General features: G+C 41.1%; 1 protein-coding gene across 2 annotated transcripts in view; it reads right to left on the minus strand.

Moving 5' to 3' along the window:
* rhpn1 (rhophilin, Rho GTPase binding protein 1) overlaps positions 1-16,015 on the minus strand; it is a 91,953-nt gene that overhangs the window by 34,158 nt on the left and 41,780 nt on the right. For both annotated transcript variants that reach the window (XM_072570018.1, XM_072570016.1), the window contains exons 4-6: positions 15,402-15,477; positions 7,737-7,814; positions 3,987-4,111 (exon numbers count right to left, since the gene is read on the minus strand). In XM_072570018.1, coding sequence (XP_072426119.1) covers positions 3,987-4,111; positions 7,737-7,814; positions 15,402-15,477 — 279 coding nt within the window. The remainder of the gene's footprint in view (positions 1-3,986; positions 4,112-7,736; positions 7,815-15,401; positions 15,478-16,015) is intronic.

Genomic DNA, 16,015 nt, shown 5'->3' on the forward strand with positions numbered 1-16,015 from the left:
GCAAATCAAACTTACCCTGCTCATTATGTGTGTGCTGGCAGCTATTTCTTGTTGTGTAGTTAAGATTTAGTGAAAGATGTCATGGCTACACCGCTGAACATGTTTTCTAGGCTCTACTTGAAAGTCAAGTTTTGTCCTGCTCTTCAAATGTCCTAGGCTGTCAACCTAATCAGCACTGTGGCTCCCTAAATATCTTAAACAATCAATAACCCCTATTTCACCCCTCACCCCACATCTACCATATAATTATACTCAGTAGCACTATCTACTATCTTCCCTCCATTGAAGCCAAGGTGATTTGCAAAAACATCCTCTTCCGTAATGTCACGTGCCTTCCTCTGCTATATCAGACCTTAACCTTTTGGCGTTGTCCCCCTTCAAGGGCATTATCCTGTGTGCCCCAGTGCAATGGCTCCAATTAACATCCTTCAGTTTCACACACAGAATGGGCAGCCTTCTCGAATGTACTGCCCAATATATGGGCTGACTGGTCAAACAGCCCAGACTGAGCACAGTCCAACACTAACTGAGGTCTCTACTGACTCTTGACTGGCTTAGCTGTACTCTTCAGACTGCGTGGACTCCATCTGCAGGGTTGATCATGATTCAATTCCCGGACTGGAAGGTGAGCCTGACTTTGACTTTGACTTTGACAGCACGAAATGCTCAATTCAGTATCATCAACCCGCTGGACTGAGATCAGACTGTGCCCATGACTAAGGGTGACAGCACCCATGACTGGTCTCTTGATGAAGGACTACTTTAGACTTTCAGACCTTGCCGTTTCGTTGAAACACATGCAGCATGTTTATCACAAAAGCTGCTGGCACATGCTACAGATGTGACATTGACGTAGCAGGGTGCCATACAATATATCCACCCCTTGATCATTCAATACTGGCAACCATGACAAGCTGTTTGACTTTCTACATGCATTAAAAAAAGTTAGTCAAGGCAGAGATGCTGAGAGTTAACAAGTTTTCATTGAAACAGTAATGCACTAAAAAGAAAGGCAACATAACGTCGAAGAACTGTGATGCACTAAAATGTAAGGTAACACAGAGATGCTGTGGTGAACATTTAAGAAAACACAGGAGAATGCGTTAAGAAAGAGATTCAAGATGCATTCTATACAAATTCATAAGAATGGGTCTGTCGTTGTGAGCAGTATTGTGGCCAGACCATTACAAGGCATCACTGAGATCCAAAAAAATGTGTGATGTGACTTGTGAGTTAGTCTGAAATTGACCACAACAACATGGGTGTTTTGGATTAGTGGTGCTGGAAGAGCACAGCAGTTCAGGCAGCATCCGAGGAGCAGTAAAATCGACACTTCGGGCAAAAGCCCTTCGTCAGGAATAAAGGCAGTGAGCCTGAAGTGTGGAGAGATAAGCTAGAGGAGGGTGGGGATGGGAAGAAAGTAGCATAGAGTACAATAGGTGAGTGGGGGAGGGGATGAAGGTGATAGGTCAGGGAGGAGGGTGGAGTGGATAGGTGGAAAAGAAGATAGGCAGGTAGGACAAGTCATGGGGACAGTGCTGAGCTGGAAGTTTGGAACTAGGGTGAGGTGGGGGAAGGGGAAATGAGGAAACTGTTGAAGTCCACATTGATGTCCTGGGGTTGAAGTGTTCCGAAGCGGAAGGTGAGGCGTCTGGTGGTGAGGGAGCAGTGGTGAAGGAGGCCCAGGACCTCCATGTCCTCGGCAGAGTGGGAGGGGGAGTTGAAATGTTGGGCCACAGGGCGGTTTAGTTGATGGGTGCAGGTGTCCTGGAGATGTTCCCTAAAGTGCTCTGCTAGGTCTCCAGTCTCCCCAGTGTAGAGGAGACCACATTGGGAGCAACGGATACAATAAACGATATTGGTGGATGTGCAGGTAAAACTTTGATGGATGTGGAAGGCTCCTTTCGGGCCTTGGATGGAGGTGAGGGAGGTGGTGTGGGCGCAGGTTTTACAGTTCCTGCGGTGGCAGGGGAAAGTGCCAGGATGGGAGGGTAGGTTGTAGGGGGTGTGGACCTGACCACGTAGTCACGGAGGGAATGGTCTTTGCGGAAGGCGGAAAGGGGTGGGGAGGGAAACATATCCCGGGACACCCGCACCAATCAACCATACCGCCCTGTGGTGGTGGGGTCTTTTTGGAGGTGGCGGAAATGTCGGTGGATGATTTGGTTTAAGCGAAGGTTGGTAGGGTGGAAGGTGAGCACCAGGAGCGCTCTGTCCTTGTTACGGTTGGAGGGGTGACGTCTGAGGGCGGAGGTGCGGGATGTGGACGAGATGCGTTGGAGGGCATCTTTAACCACGTGGGAAGGGAAATTGCGGTCTCTGAAGGAGGCCATCTGGTGTGTTCTGTGGTCGAACTGGTCATCCTGGGAGCAGATACGGTGGAGGCGGAGGAATTGGGAATATGGGATGGCATTTTTGCAAGAGGTAGGGTGGGAAGAGGTGTAATCCAGATAGCTGTGGGAGTCGGTGGGTTTGTAAAAAATGTCAGTGTCAAGTCGGTCGTCATTAATGAGATGTAGAGGTCCAGGAAGGGAAGGGAGTTGTCAGAGATGGTCCAGGTAAATTTAAGGTCAGGGTGGAATGTGTTGGTGAAGTTGATGAATTGCTCAACCTCCTCGCAGGAGCATGAGGTGGCGCCACTGCAGTCACCAATGTAGCGGAGGAAGAGGTGGGGTGTGGTGCGTTTTGTTGATGCCGACTCAGTGGACAAAGCGTGGAATCAGTTGCTACCTATGAAGTGAACAAAGGTGAACATGCAAAGCAAATAGCAAGTTTCATCTGCCCAGTAACTTCTCAATCTTTCAAGTCGGAAATTGATACCATATAGTTTTTCACTCGTGCATGAAAGAGGAGTGAACTGTACATAAATGAAGAAAGATTTTTGGATACTGACATGCAAATACGTTTGCAAATAAGGTAGTCACCATTTACCGTAGAGATTCTGATCTAGATATTGAAACCTTTAGAGGAAAATAGCTTTAGACTTTAACTTTCCTCAATCTCAATAATCTAATTTTTTCATTCTGGTTGTATTCTCCCAAATTTCTCACCATTTCCCTCGCCACTCAAGTACTAGGAGAATTTCACAAATAAAATTTAGAATCTGAAACACAACTATATTTATAGAGCATATAAGTGGCAAACCTTTTAAAATTTATTGTCTAAAATACACGTTGGAAGCATCAACTGGAAGCGCTTATTAGTTTCTAGATTGCAATAGTGTAATAGAATGAATCTTATGTTTAATTTACAGCTTGGGCCTTCAAAAGAAAAAAGGGCATTTCCAACATCAGGTCAAAACTGCACATTAAAGAATGTGCAATGAAAGGGGAAGTTAGACATGGGGACAAACAATTAATTTTCAACCATTCATTTATGGGATGTTTACTGTATTATTTGAAAAACACAATCTTCAATTTTTACTTTCCAAATCAAATCTGTAGTTATACTTTATTTACAATTAAGATAATAACATAGGAACAGAAATATGCAATAAACTGTGACATATGCATGTGAACTGTTACAAAACAAGAAAAAAAGTTTAAATCTTACTAATTTTTTTCATTATAATGTGACAGTCTCAAAATGTTATGAATGACAACTGACTCGTGTGATGTAAGCACACTAAAGCAAGAAACTAAAATAACCATCACACAACCTCATTATTATGTTGGGCAATTATTTTATGCAATGACAGGTTTCTCACAGATCATTTGCTGTTGAATTCGACTGATCAATGAAACTACACCATGTCTAATCATTGTAAGCATGTCACTGCTCTTCGAAGAAAGGTCACCCTGTTATTTAAGCCAGAAAATAAAATGAATGTTGCTTACTTCTCCAGTCTATAGGCTCAAATACAAAATTTATCAAGGAATGGCTGTGTAAGATTATATTACCAGAATATCTAGTGTTTCATCAGCCATGGTTATTAACAACAGTTCATACTAAAACTACAAATGATAAACATTGAATAAGATACTTACCAATGAAAAAAGATACCCATGTTTTTATTGGGAGGGAAAAAACGGTTATCGATGAAGTAAAGCTGGTTGTAATATTCCATAAGAAGTTCAATCCCAGCATCATTCCTGGTTGGAGTGCGTATTGCCTGAGACGAAGAAAATTATACCATAAAGTTTTAAGTCTGGAGAATACTGTCAACATTTCTCAAACTTAGCAAACAATCGAGTGCCTGGTGCCACTCCCATGACTGGTAAAATTGTGGCATAGGGTGTGAAGGTTCATTCGTACTTGCAAATCCCCATAAAGTATATTATCAGTGACTTGCTCTTTCATGGAATTTCATGGAATACAGCTTACTACTTGCAGTCACTACTGAAAAATACTGACATAGTCCAGAAGCACATCATCTGCCTAAACTGAATCACAGTTATTGCTTGGAGAGAGAAAACAAACAAATAAACTTCAAAAACATAGGGCATAATAGTGTTAACATGTTTACTTCCTTTCTGATAATACAAGCATTTGTTATGACATTCTAATGATGCCGTTTGAGAGTCATATTAATGTTCTTTATTAATGCGTATATTTAAAATAGGCATTTCAAATGAAAACTAAGGTGACAGCATTATAATTTATCGCATGGGCACAACTGATGTCATACGCGTGCTTCTCATAATGAAACAAACTTAATGCAGGGGTGAGGAGTCGAGAGTGAGTGAAAACAAGTTTAAAAAAAAACGGGGATCCCTCCCAGCAGAACGTCAGCTGCCCATGTCATTCTGCTAAATTGCATATGGAGAGTGAGGCAAGAAGGGTGCAGTGGGTCTAAAGGACACAGGGGGCCTGGTAACCAAGTGTAATAATTTTATTTTCAAAAATAGGTCTCAATTGGTCTACCCCTGGCAGACTGTCTGGTCCCACTCCCACTACTGGTAAAATTGTAGGGAGAGAGAGGGCAGGTAGGAAGGCACAGACAGGACACCAGTTATATTTTAGTGATCCATTAGAATATGTCCCTGATTACTGTTTATTAAACCAGGCCAACTACTGATCTTAAGGCAACTAGAATTCTCTCCTTCAGCAGGTCAACTTCTAGCACAGACTGCAGCGGTTCAAGAAGCCAGCTCATCACCACTCAAGGGCAACTGGGGATGGGTATAAATGCTAGCCAGCCAGCCTGCACCCCCTTTGCAATAAGTGAACTTAAATAAACTGACCTGAATAGTAACATATCTTTACATCCTCACTTGCCTTCCTGTATAGGAGTAAGTGGAATCTGCTCATTCTTCAATATGGGTCACATGGGAAGTTACATCCTCCAAATAAGGTTTCCTCTGTCAGAAAGCTGGTCCCTTTTTTCTAAAAGCTATTCATTTTCTCAAGGATACTGCGTCATTGGTTGTTTTCAGAGGTGTAATAAAAGGCTCCCAGCTAAGATTACACTGGTTTGGTACAGAGATTAAAGGGTATTGAGAGGTCTTTTTCCTAAATGTAAACAGATGAGATTTCAGGCCAAATTGGTCATGTTTTAGAAGTGACCTGTATAATGAAAGGAGAGTGGTCAGCTCTCTAGTTGAGCAGTTCAGTCCTGAACTAGTTAGAAGCTCAGCAGTGGACTGTGTGATCAGGGTCTCTCTCTTTTTGCCCTTCTAACTTCAACCTGTTGTAAGCATTTGTTCCATTTTTGTTTACTTTTTTTTAAAGGAAGAGAAAGTGAGGACTGCAGATGCTGGAGATCAGAGCTGAAAAATGTGTTGCTGGAAAAGCGCAGCAGGAATCCTGAAGAAGGGCTTATGCCCGAAACGTCGATTCTCCTGCTCCTTGGATGCTGCCTGACCTGCTGCGCTTTTCCAGCAACACATTTTTCAGCTTTTTTTTAAGGGGGTTTGCTTGTTAAGACTGTTGCGTCTATTCAGAGTAGCCTAATTAAGTCTGGTTTAGTTAGTCTGAGTTCTGTAGGGGTTCTTTATTCTGTTCTTTGTGTTTCATTGTGTAATTCTGTGAATACATTTCTGTCTGTTTTAAAACCTAGTAGTCAACCTAGCTAGCTTACTCTCGGTAATTTTCACTGTACACTTAGCGAAATAAATTGCAAGGTTATGGTCAGGGTTGCCTGCTCAAGAATGTTTTGCGTGGTCTGGTCTAGTCTATAACATCTCCGATTGCAGACGTGAACTTGTGAAGAGCATAGCACTCATGGAAAATTCTTGCTGTAGCATATTCTACTGCTCCACCATGTTGATCCTGGCAACAGGGCCTCATTCTTAGTATGCAAATGATATGTTTGATTATGGTGTAGATCAATATATTTCATGGATAATAATATTCCACAGATTTCTCATCTGCATCATCCATATGTTTTGAGTGGATATCTCTTGTCGGAGGGTCCAAACCAGAAGATCCGCCAGGAGTGAAACAGCTGTGACATTGGGTGGCACAAATCTGCAAGATGTGCTTTCATTGGTCTCCCTACTAGTTGATTGTTGATCAAATGGAACCCCTTCCTGCCAAGGAACCCTATTGGCTAGTCCAAGGTAGTCTTGACGACCACATACATCCAAATGGTCATGAATTGCATGTGAAGAAATTCTTCAATGACTATAAAGCTAATGGTCCTCTTTATCTGGCTATCAGCTTAGTTCTGTAATGTGAAAACTCTGACACTCTTTAACAATGTATCAGTGACCTCCTTAATATGATGGCAAGCTCCCCCACGATAACCTATATTTAGAATTGCAGTGAGACTTGCAGCATTACTGTAATTGGGGGTTCCCCAAGTTGCAGGCTGTAAGCTGTTCTTCAGCATCATGTACTGAATGGTGGTGGATGCATAAGACAGCTGCAGTCTTCACTAGCATCAATGCTGTGATTTCCAGAAGAAATTAGAGCTTATCCGAAATACTCAGGGAATTGATTGGCCCTATCTTGGGATATTATCATGCTATTGGTACACTACGTGTCCTTCTGCAGCTTGTCTGTGTAGAAGCTGGTCCTCTTGCTTCTGGAGTTGCACTTCTCCGTATTTCCTTCTATGCATTTGTGCCAGAAGATCAGAGTGAATGAGGTACATTCTATTTTTGTGCGAAATGTTCTTGGAAGAAATTTCCTCGGAGTGCCACATCTTCTCAATCCATTTATATCTTGTGACCCCAAGCCTATGCTTGACCTTGCTGAGAATGCAATGTTCACAATCAGGTGTCCTTCAGTTTAGAGGAGTCCCACAAGCTACTTCTGCTAAGCTGTACAAATACTTCCAGAATCACAGATACAGTAGTGGTCTCCTCTCCTTTCTTCTGAAGTTCAAACCCAGAATGACAGCAGTTCTGAAATAGCTGACTTCCACTTTGGATTGCAAGGTTTTGTCTGAGTACTACCAACTTTAAACCAACAAAATATGGCCTGTGATTCCTGTTCAACAATCACTTACTTTGAAAGGCAGCATTAAATCACAATCAAATTCCTGGAAAAAAACCTTAATTGCTTGGTCAATTGCTTGCTACATCCTAGCAGCAATGCTGTCTCACTGGTTTTCTAGTCCAAGTATAATACTAACAAAATATCATGACATTCTGAGTCTGCTCCAGTGCATTCGCCTGTGATTCTATTGCCATGCCCTAACCAGGCAGCCTTGTTTCCCACTCAAGTAACTGCTATAAAATTCAGTCACTTTCCTTAGGCCATTTACCCAAAGTAAACTTTAATTTTGGAACAGTTGAGTTTTTTCCTTATGCTGGAATAGATTACCATCAGCAAAATATCAAAGAACTAACCTGCCGGAGATCCACAAGTTCCTTCAGTTCTTTTTCGTACTTGCATGCTGCTTCATTATAGTGTTCTTCAATAATTTCCTATTAAAAGTAGGAAGCAGAGTTTGAACAATCAGAAGCTTATTTGACAAGTATTTCTTTAAAAATCTGTAAATGACGGACAGTAACCATTTTCTCAAAAAATTTATTAAATCGCATGGAAGTTGGGAAAGCTGGCATATTGAACATAATTAGCTTGATGGTAGGAAGCAGCGGGTAATAGTGAAAGGATGCTTGTCATACTGGAGGCCTATGACTGGAGTGCCCAGGGTCAGTGCTGGGCCCATTACTGTTTGTTATCTACATCAACGATTTGGATAGAATGTGTAAGGCATGATTAGTAAGTTTGCAGATGACACTAAAATAGGCGGTCTCGTGCACAATGAGGAAGGTTATTAGAAAGTGCAACAGGACCTTGGTCAGTTGGGGAAGTGAGCCAAAACAGCAATGGAGTTTAATATAGATAAGTGTGAGATCATGCATTTTGGAAATTCAAATCATGAATAGTTGGGCCTTAAGGAATGTTAAGGAACTGAAAGTGTTTGGAGTTGGGTGCACAGTACTCTGAAAGTGGAGTCACAGGTAGACAGGGCAGTGAAGAGGGCCTTTTGCACACTAGCCTTTATTAGTCCGGGCACTGAATACAGAAGTTGGGAAGTTATGTTGCAGTTGTACAGGACATTGGTGAGATTGAGTACTAGAACATAGAACATAGAACATAGAACAATACAGCACAGAACAGGCCCTTCGGCCCACGATGTTGTGCCGAACTTCTATCCTAGATTAAGCATCCATCCATGTACCTATCCAAATGCCGCTTAAAGGTCGCCAATGATTCTGACTCTACCACTCCCACGGGCAGGGCATTCTATGCCCCCACCACCCTCTGGGTAAAGAACCCACCCCTGACATCTCCCCTATACCTTCCACCCTTCACCTTAGATTTATGTCCCCTTGTAACACTCTGTTGTACCCGGGGAAAAAGTTTCTGACTGTCTACTCTATCTATTCCTCTGATCATCTTATAAACCTCTATCAAGTCACCCCTCATCCTTCGCCGTTCCAACGAGAAAAGGCCGAGAACTCTCAACCTATCCTCGTACGACCTATTCTCCATTCCAGGCAACATCCTGGTAAATCTTCTCTGCACCCTCTCCAAAGCTTCCACATCTTTCTTAAAGTGAGGCGACCAGAACTGCACACAGTACTCCAACTGGCCTAACCAAAGTCCTGTACAGCTGCAACAACACTTCACGACTCTTGAATTCAATCCCTCTGCTAATGAACGATAATACACCATAGGCCTTCTTACAAACTCTATCCACCTGAGTGGCAACTTTCAAAGATCTATGTACATAGACCCCAAGATCCCTCTGTTCCTCCACCTGACTAAGAACCCTACCATTAACCCTGTATTCCGCATTCTTATTTGTTCTTCCAAAATGGACAACCTCACACTTGGCAGGGTTGAACTCCATCTGCCACTCCTCAGCCCAGCTCTGCATCATATCTAAGTCCCTTTGCAAACGACAAATGCCCTCCTCACTGTCCACAACTCCACCAATCTTCGTATCATCTGCAAATTTACTGACCCACCCTTTGACTCCCTCATCTAAGTCATTAATAAAAATTACAAACAGCAGAGGACCCAGAACTGATCCCTGCGGAACTCCACTTGTAACTGGACTCCAGGCTGAATATTTACCATCTACCACCACTCTCTGACTTCGACCGGTTAGCCAGTTTTCTATCCAATTGGCCAAATTTCCCTCTATCCCATGCCTCCTGACTTTCCGCATAAGCCTACCATGGGGAACCTTATCAAATGCCTTACTAAAATCCATGTACACTACATCCACTGCTCTACCCTCATCCACATGCTTGGTCACCTCCTCGAAGAATTCAATAAGACTTGTAAGGCAAGACCTACCCTTCACAAATCTGTGCTGGCTGTCCCTAATCAAGCAGTGTCTTTCCAGATACTCATAAATCCTATCCCTCAGTACCCTTTCCATTACTTTGCCTACCACAGAAGTAAGACTAACTAGCCTGTAATTCCCGGGGTTATCCCTATTCCCTTTTTTGAATAGGGGCACAACATTCGCTACTCTCCAGTCCCCTGGTACCACCCCCGTTGACAGTGAAGACAAGAAGATCATTGCCAACGGTACTGCAATTTCCTCTCTTGCTTCCCACATAATCCTAGGATATATCCCGTCAGGCCCGGGGGACTTGTCTATCCTCAAGTGTGTTCCATTTTGGTCACCTTGCTATAAGAAGGATGTTATGAAGCTGGAAAGAGTTTAGAAGAAATTTACAAGAGTGTTGCCAGGACTCAATGGTCTGAGCTTAAGGGAGAGGTTGTACAAGCTAGGACATTTTGAGAGGCATGGATCGGGTAAAAGTACTCAGTCTTTTTCCCAGGGTTGGGGAATTGAGGACTAGACGGCATCAGTTTAAGGCTGGAAGGGTAAGAGTAAAAGGTAACTGGAGGAGCAACGTTTTTTTTACACAAAGGGTGGTACACATATGGAAGCAGACGTGGTTGAGGCAGGTTCATTGACAACATTTCAAAGGTCATTTGGTCAAATACATGGTTGGGAAAGATTTAGAAGGGTATAGGCCAACTGCAGGGAAATGAGGTTAATGTGGATAAACATTATGGTCAGCATGGACCAGTCTGAGCCAAAGGGCCTATCTTCATGCTGTGAGTCTATAAATTTGTTGATCCAAGTGGTGGGTAACACAACTGGTCAAAATGTCTCTCGATTTTTAGTCTGGGACTCCTGTTGAAAAGTAAAATGTAGAAATGTCAGGTAATATGAGCATACGTACAGAATGAGATCAACAATGGGTAGTTGGATGAGGTATTATGAAATTTGCAACTTAAACTTGCAAAATCCATGTCACCAACAACTGGATACTTGCACTAAAATTGGACTACGTTTCCAAATCTATGTAAGAATACACGTGTGCAGTCGCATTTTTCACCTGGCTTTCGGTAGTCAGTCTCTGGCTTCTTGGATTAACAAATGGTGAGAATCAGTGGGTTTCAAGGGCGTGATAGACCAGGCAGTGGTTAGGTGTAGTGGCTCCACTGACATTTTGTGTTAGACAAAAACGTTTATTAAGAACCTCCAGTTGCCTCATTTATATCGAATGTAATGACAGCTCCAGGCATCTTCCCAATTACATGCCTTATTTACGGACAGCAAATATTTAGAATGACTGGGAGGAGCCCATTGTTCAGAATGGTGACAATTTGTCTATCAAGTGGAGGCATGGCAGATGGAATTTAACTTGGACAAATGAGAGATATTGCATTTTAGTAAACAAACAAAGTCAGGATGTATACAATTAATGGTAGGGCCCTGGGTAGTGTTGTAGAAGACAGCTCTAGGGGGTTCAGGTACATAATTCTTTGAAATTTATGTAGTAGGTAGACAAGGCAGTTAAGAAGGTGTTTCACTTGCTTGCTTTCAACGTTCAGACCTTTTTGAGTACAAGAGTTAGGACATCATGTTGAGGTTGTACAGGAAGTCGGTGAGGCCTCTTCTGGAATACTGTACAGTGCCTGTCATCCTGTTATAGGAAGGACATTATTAAACTGGAGAGGGTTCAGAAAAGACTTGCTGGAAACAGAGGGTCTGAGTTATGAAAAACAGGCTGATAGGTTGGGACTTTTTTTCACTTAAGTGTAGGAGCTTGAGGGCGACCTTATAGAAGTTTGTAAAATCATGAGGGGCACAGATAAAGTGAAAGCAAAGGTATTTTACTTACGATAGAGTAGTTAAAAATATGCCACCTAGTTTTGAAGGTGGGAGGACAAAAATTTAAAAAGGACATGGGGTGTCTTTTTTTTTTAAGTACACAGTCATTAGCGTGTGGAATTAACTGTCAGAGGAAGTGGTGGATACAGGTTCAGTTAAAATGGTTAAAAGACATTTGGGTAAATATGCGAATAGAAAATGTTTGGAGGGATATGGGCTAAACACAGGCAGGTGGGACTAGTTTAGTTCAGGAATATGGTCATTGTAGACTGGTTGGACCGAAGGGTCTGTTTCTATGTTGTATCACTCCATAACTCTAAACAGGAGCAGAAGTAGGCAATTTAGCTCTTTCAGCCTGCTCCACCATTTAATATAACCATGGTTGATTTCATGTTGGCCTCAACTCCACTTTCCTGCCCATCCCCGTAAACCTTTAAACCCATTACGAATTTAAAATCTCAAGTTTATTCAGTGTTCCAGTGTGAATTGCATCTGGGTGTCCACAGATTCATGACCTTTTGAAAGAAGTAATTTTCCCTCATGTGCATTTAAATCTGCCACCCCTTAGCCCAAACTTCAGACGTCTAGTGATAGATTGCCCCACAAGGGGAAAACATCCTGTCAAGTAGCAGCCTGAAACAAACCACAGCCATAATCAACAAACTGTAATTTTCCCACAATATCCAGACTCATTCATCAGTATACTTGAGTATTGGGTCCCATTGGTAGGATAGACCCACCAGAATTGTCACAACTGTGCATTCGAGTCAGGATTAGTAGTCCTCAACATTCATTCCAGATTCCATGCTGTCAAGTCAGATATCAACTAGGAAATCTTCTGTAATTATCACCAATTGATCACCATCACTGGAAGAATCAACATTCTTCCTGGTTGAATAGCACTTATAAGAATATTTTTAAGGCAGGGGATGATAGATCCTTGATGACCAAAGGTCAAGTGGTCTTCTCTTGTTCCATGTTCATAAGAATGTGTGCAAGCAGCACCGGAGGGTACTAAATGCATTAATTATATTCAGGCTAGGGTGATCTTCCACATGCAACATCAGGCTTGGCTCAAGCACCTCTACTGACCGAGCTGGGAGAAAAATGTTAGTCAAAATGGTCATCCTATAATCTTAAGCCTAGCATGAAGATACTTGAAGGTCTCCTTACATTGTGCCTCAGGTTTCATTTCTTCGAGTTGGTTGAAAAACTTTGTTTATGCAAATGAACTACACTTTATCCAAGTCTTGGGCATACTTCCAAAAGCGATTTCAAAAATTGAATAATAATCGCATGAATGCATGTCATAATACATAATCACATCCAGCATAATTTCCTCATTTTGTACTTACACCTCAATTTATAAAACCAAAGATTCTGTATGTCTTTTTTTTAAAAAATAACCTCTTCAACTTGTGTTAGTACCCTCAAAGACTTACATATGTAGATTGTAGTGTGAAACATAAGCACCATACATAAATGTTAGACAAGATTGTCTGTTTCTCTATTGTAAATTCTGTATAAAATCAGAAGGCATGTAACTCTACAGTACAACTGCCTAAAGCTCAAGAACAATCCAGGGTTATGACCAAGAAATTGGGCTTTCCCCATTTAACCACCTTCTAGGTTGCAGATGTGTGACAAGTGGGACTTGTGCAAGAACCCCGGCGAGTTTGTAAAAGCAGAGGATAAAATTATACTTCAATGACATCTATGTATAAAGGACACACATAGTATGATCAATGCTACTTCTGATCACCTTTTAATTTGCTTTTTGTCACAATTGTCTAAACTCACCTTGTAAAGATTTAATCTCTGAAGACAAAAAAAAAGTCAGCTTTCCTAAATTCTCTCGCATTAAACCGTAAAGAGTCAACTCTGGCAGAACAAGTATCTTTCTACCTGTTATTAAATACACAACATTAGGATATATGAAATTCACCCAAGGTGAAGTTCTTCTGTGCCAACAAGGGTCTTTCAATCTCCACTGCATTGACCAGTAGTATGATTTTTTTTCCCATATCCCTCTAAGGAGGCATTGAAAAGGATGTGAAGGCAATTGGATGCCAATTAATGGACTGCTGTGAACTCATGTATGCAAGCTCCCGAAGTAACATTGCATCAAACTAATTTTGCTTGGGGACCTTACAGAATTCTGACACATTCCTTTACTTATGAGGCAAGAGTTCAAGCTGAAGTTAATTTCTTTCATCTACAAGAATGATAATGAACCTAATTTATACCTGATCAATATGCATTCAAGCAAACAAACAATTGTAAAAGCAAATAGAAAATTACACCCACCATTTGTAGTTTAAAGAAAATGGCACAAGTTGGACTTTCTCAACTGGGTGCAAGAAATTTTTGTTGTGGGATGCGCACTTCTGCTGCAGGAATCAGTACTCAGTGCATAATGAGTATCATGCAAAGAACACACAGTTCAAAGGGATTACTATGCTTAACTATTCCAAAATATTACATTAAATTTTGCCCAGGACTAAGGGTGGGACTATCTCACTCAGAATAGTTTAGGAGTTACTGAAGTTCCCCCAAGTCAAAGTAAATTGAAAAGGAGAGACAGAGGCATTCTCCATGCAGAGGGGAACTGTTAGGTTGTGATGCTGAAAAAGTGATTTAAGGCCAATACTTCTGTATAGTCTGAACTTGGGAAGAAGTTCTATTAGTCAATAGTTGAGGCTTAGTGAGAAGTAAACAACAGTTAAATAGCAGTCAGACACCAGGAACAGGTTTTAGCAATTAGTAAGCAGCAAAATGTTAGGGAAAGGTTTGAAAAAAAAAGTACGGACAGTTAATAATTTAGAAAAAGTTGAGACCAGGGCTGAAAACCCTCAAGTAAAAATTGCTCGGTGTAAATGAGCCAATTAGAGCTCAGGAAATGAATCCGTGCAATACTAGCTTGATGTTTGTGCGAAAGCTGGCATTATGCTTATTTCTATGTGCTCAAACACTGCTTAATCTAGGGCAGCCTAATCAGAGAAAAGGAAAATGAGCACCAGAACATAGGCAGTTGTTAGAGACAGCCCACGATGAGTGGCTTTTGAGGAAATTTGAAGGCCAGGTCATCAAAAGTGAACAATTGAAACCCCTTATGAAGTTTAATGAAATTCGGTGATCCATTGGGGTGAGGTCCAGGAGGAAACTGCTGAAAACTTTGTGGGATTTGCCTTGATCACATTTGCTATTTGATGTGATCCAGGAAGTGTTGGGCCACTGCTTGTATGTTACTCATATTTATCGCATGTTCACTTTAGGATGTCAACCTTTTTGGTCAATAATCTCTGCAGGTTCATTTGAATAAATGTTGTTTGTAATAAACTAATCATGCTTTATTCACTAAAGAAACCTAGCTGAATTATTTCTAGTACTAGACCAGATCCATTCCAAAACCTATATATATATATATATATAATTGGCCATGTTGCCGCTCTGGTTAAATGTAAAATTTATTATAACCAGAGTAGGCATGGGACTAGAAAGGAGTTTGTGAACCCCTCTAACATTATATGCAATGAGGTGAAGGATAAAGTTTTTTTTTTAGTAATACAGCAATTACAGTGCTTACTTTACACCTCAGTGGTATAGCATTCCCCCACAACCGATACTTGCATTTATCTGCAATTTGAATAAAGAATTTCACTGAATTTTCAGTTTAGGAAGTTGTATCAAATCAGGAACTTCCTGCTATCTGAGCACAATAGAAGTGATTAAATTAGGGATAAGGAAATTGATAAACCACTGCAGCAAGGCTTTAGTGAGATTAAAAAATAAGTTAAATATTTGTACATTTATGTTTCTTTTGAAGGCTCTGTTATTTTATTATAATAAAAGTACCAACCTTCAGAGGCATCGATAGTTCAACTTCTTTTGTCTCCTTCAGGCCCAGAGGAATCATGGGAACGCTAACAGACTCACTGTAATACAAACAAATTCTCAAATGTTATGATAATCTCTATTTTCAATTATTACTAGTACTATTCTTTAACTATTGTCCTTTTGAATGCCTGATAGCTAAGTTAATTTAAAACAGAGAGTCATCCTTCAATAACACTTAGTCAAATGATAAGTCTGCCTGGCAGTGGTTGCTTATATGTTTGGTTTCTCAAGTGTAAAGAACTGGGAAATTCTCTGGTAATATAGATAATAAAAGACATTGGTGAACCAGTTTGGTTTTTCCAAACAATGGATTCATGGTCATCATTAGATGCTTAATTCCAGGTTTTTAATTACTGATTTCAATGTCCACCTTTTGCCACAGTGGGATTTGAACCCAGATTCCCAGAACATTACCCAGGTCTCTGGATTAACAGTCCAGTGATAACACCACTAGGCCATTGCCTCCCCATGGTAACAAATCTAAATTGAGATATTACCTTATATGCCACCTTGGTGGTATATAAAAATATAGCCTTCAAGGATATAGAGGCTATTGCTGTAAGCATAATCTGGTTA

The sequence above is a fragment of the Chiloscyllium punctatum genome, chromosome 5 (assembly GCF_047496795.1).
Source record: "Chiloscyllium punctatum isolate Juve2018m chromosome 5, sChiPun1.3, whole genome shotgun sequence".
Classification (NCBI taxonomy): domain Eukaryota; kingdom Metazoa; phylum Chordata; class Chondrichthyes; order Orectolobiformes; family Hemiscylliidae; genus Chiloscyllium; species Chiloscyllium punctatum.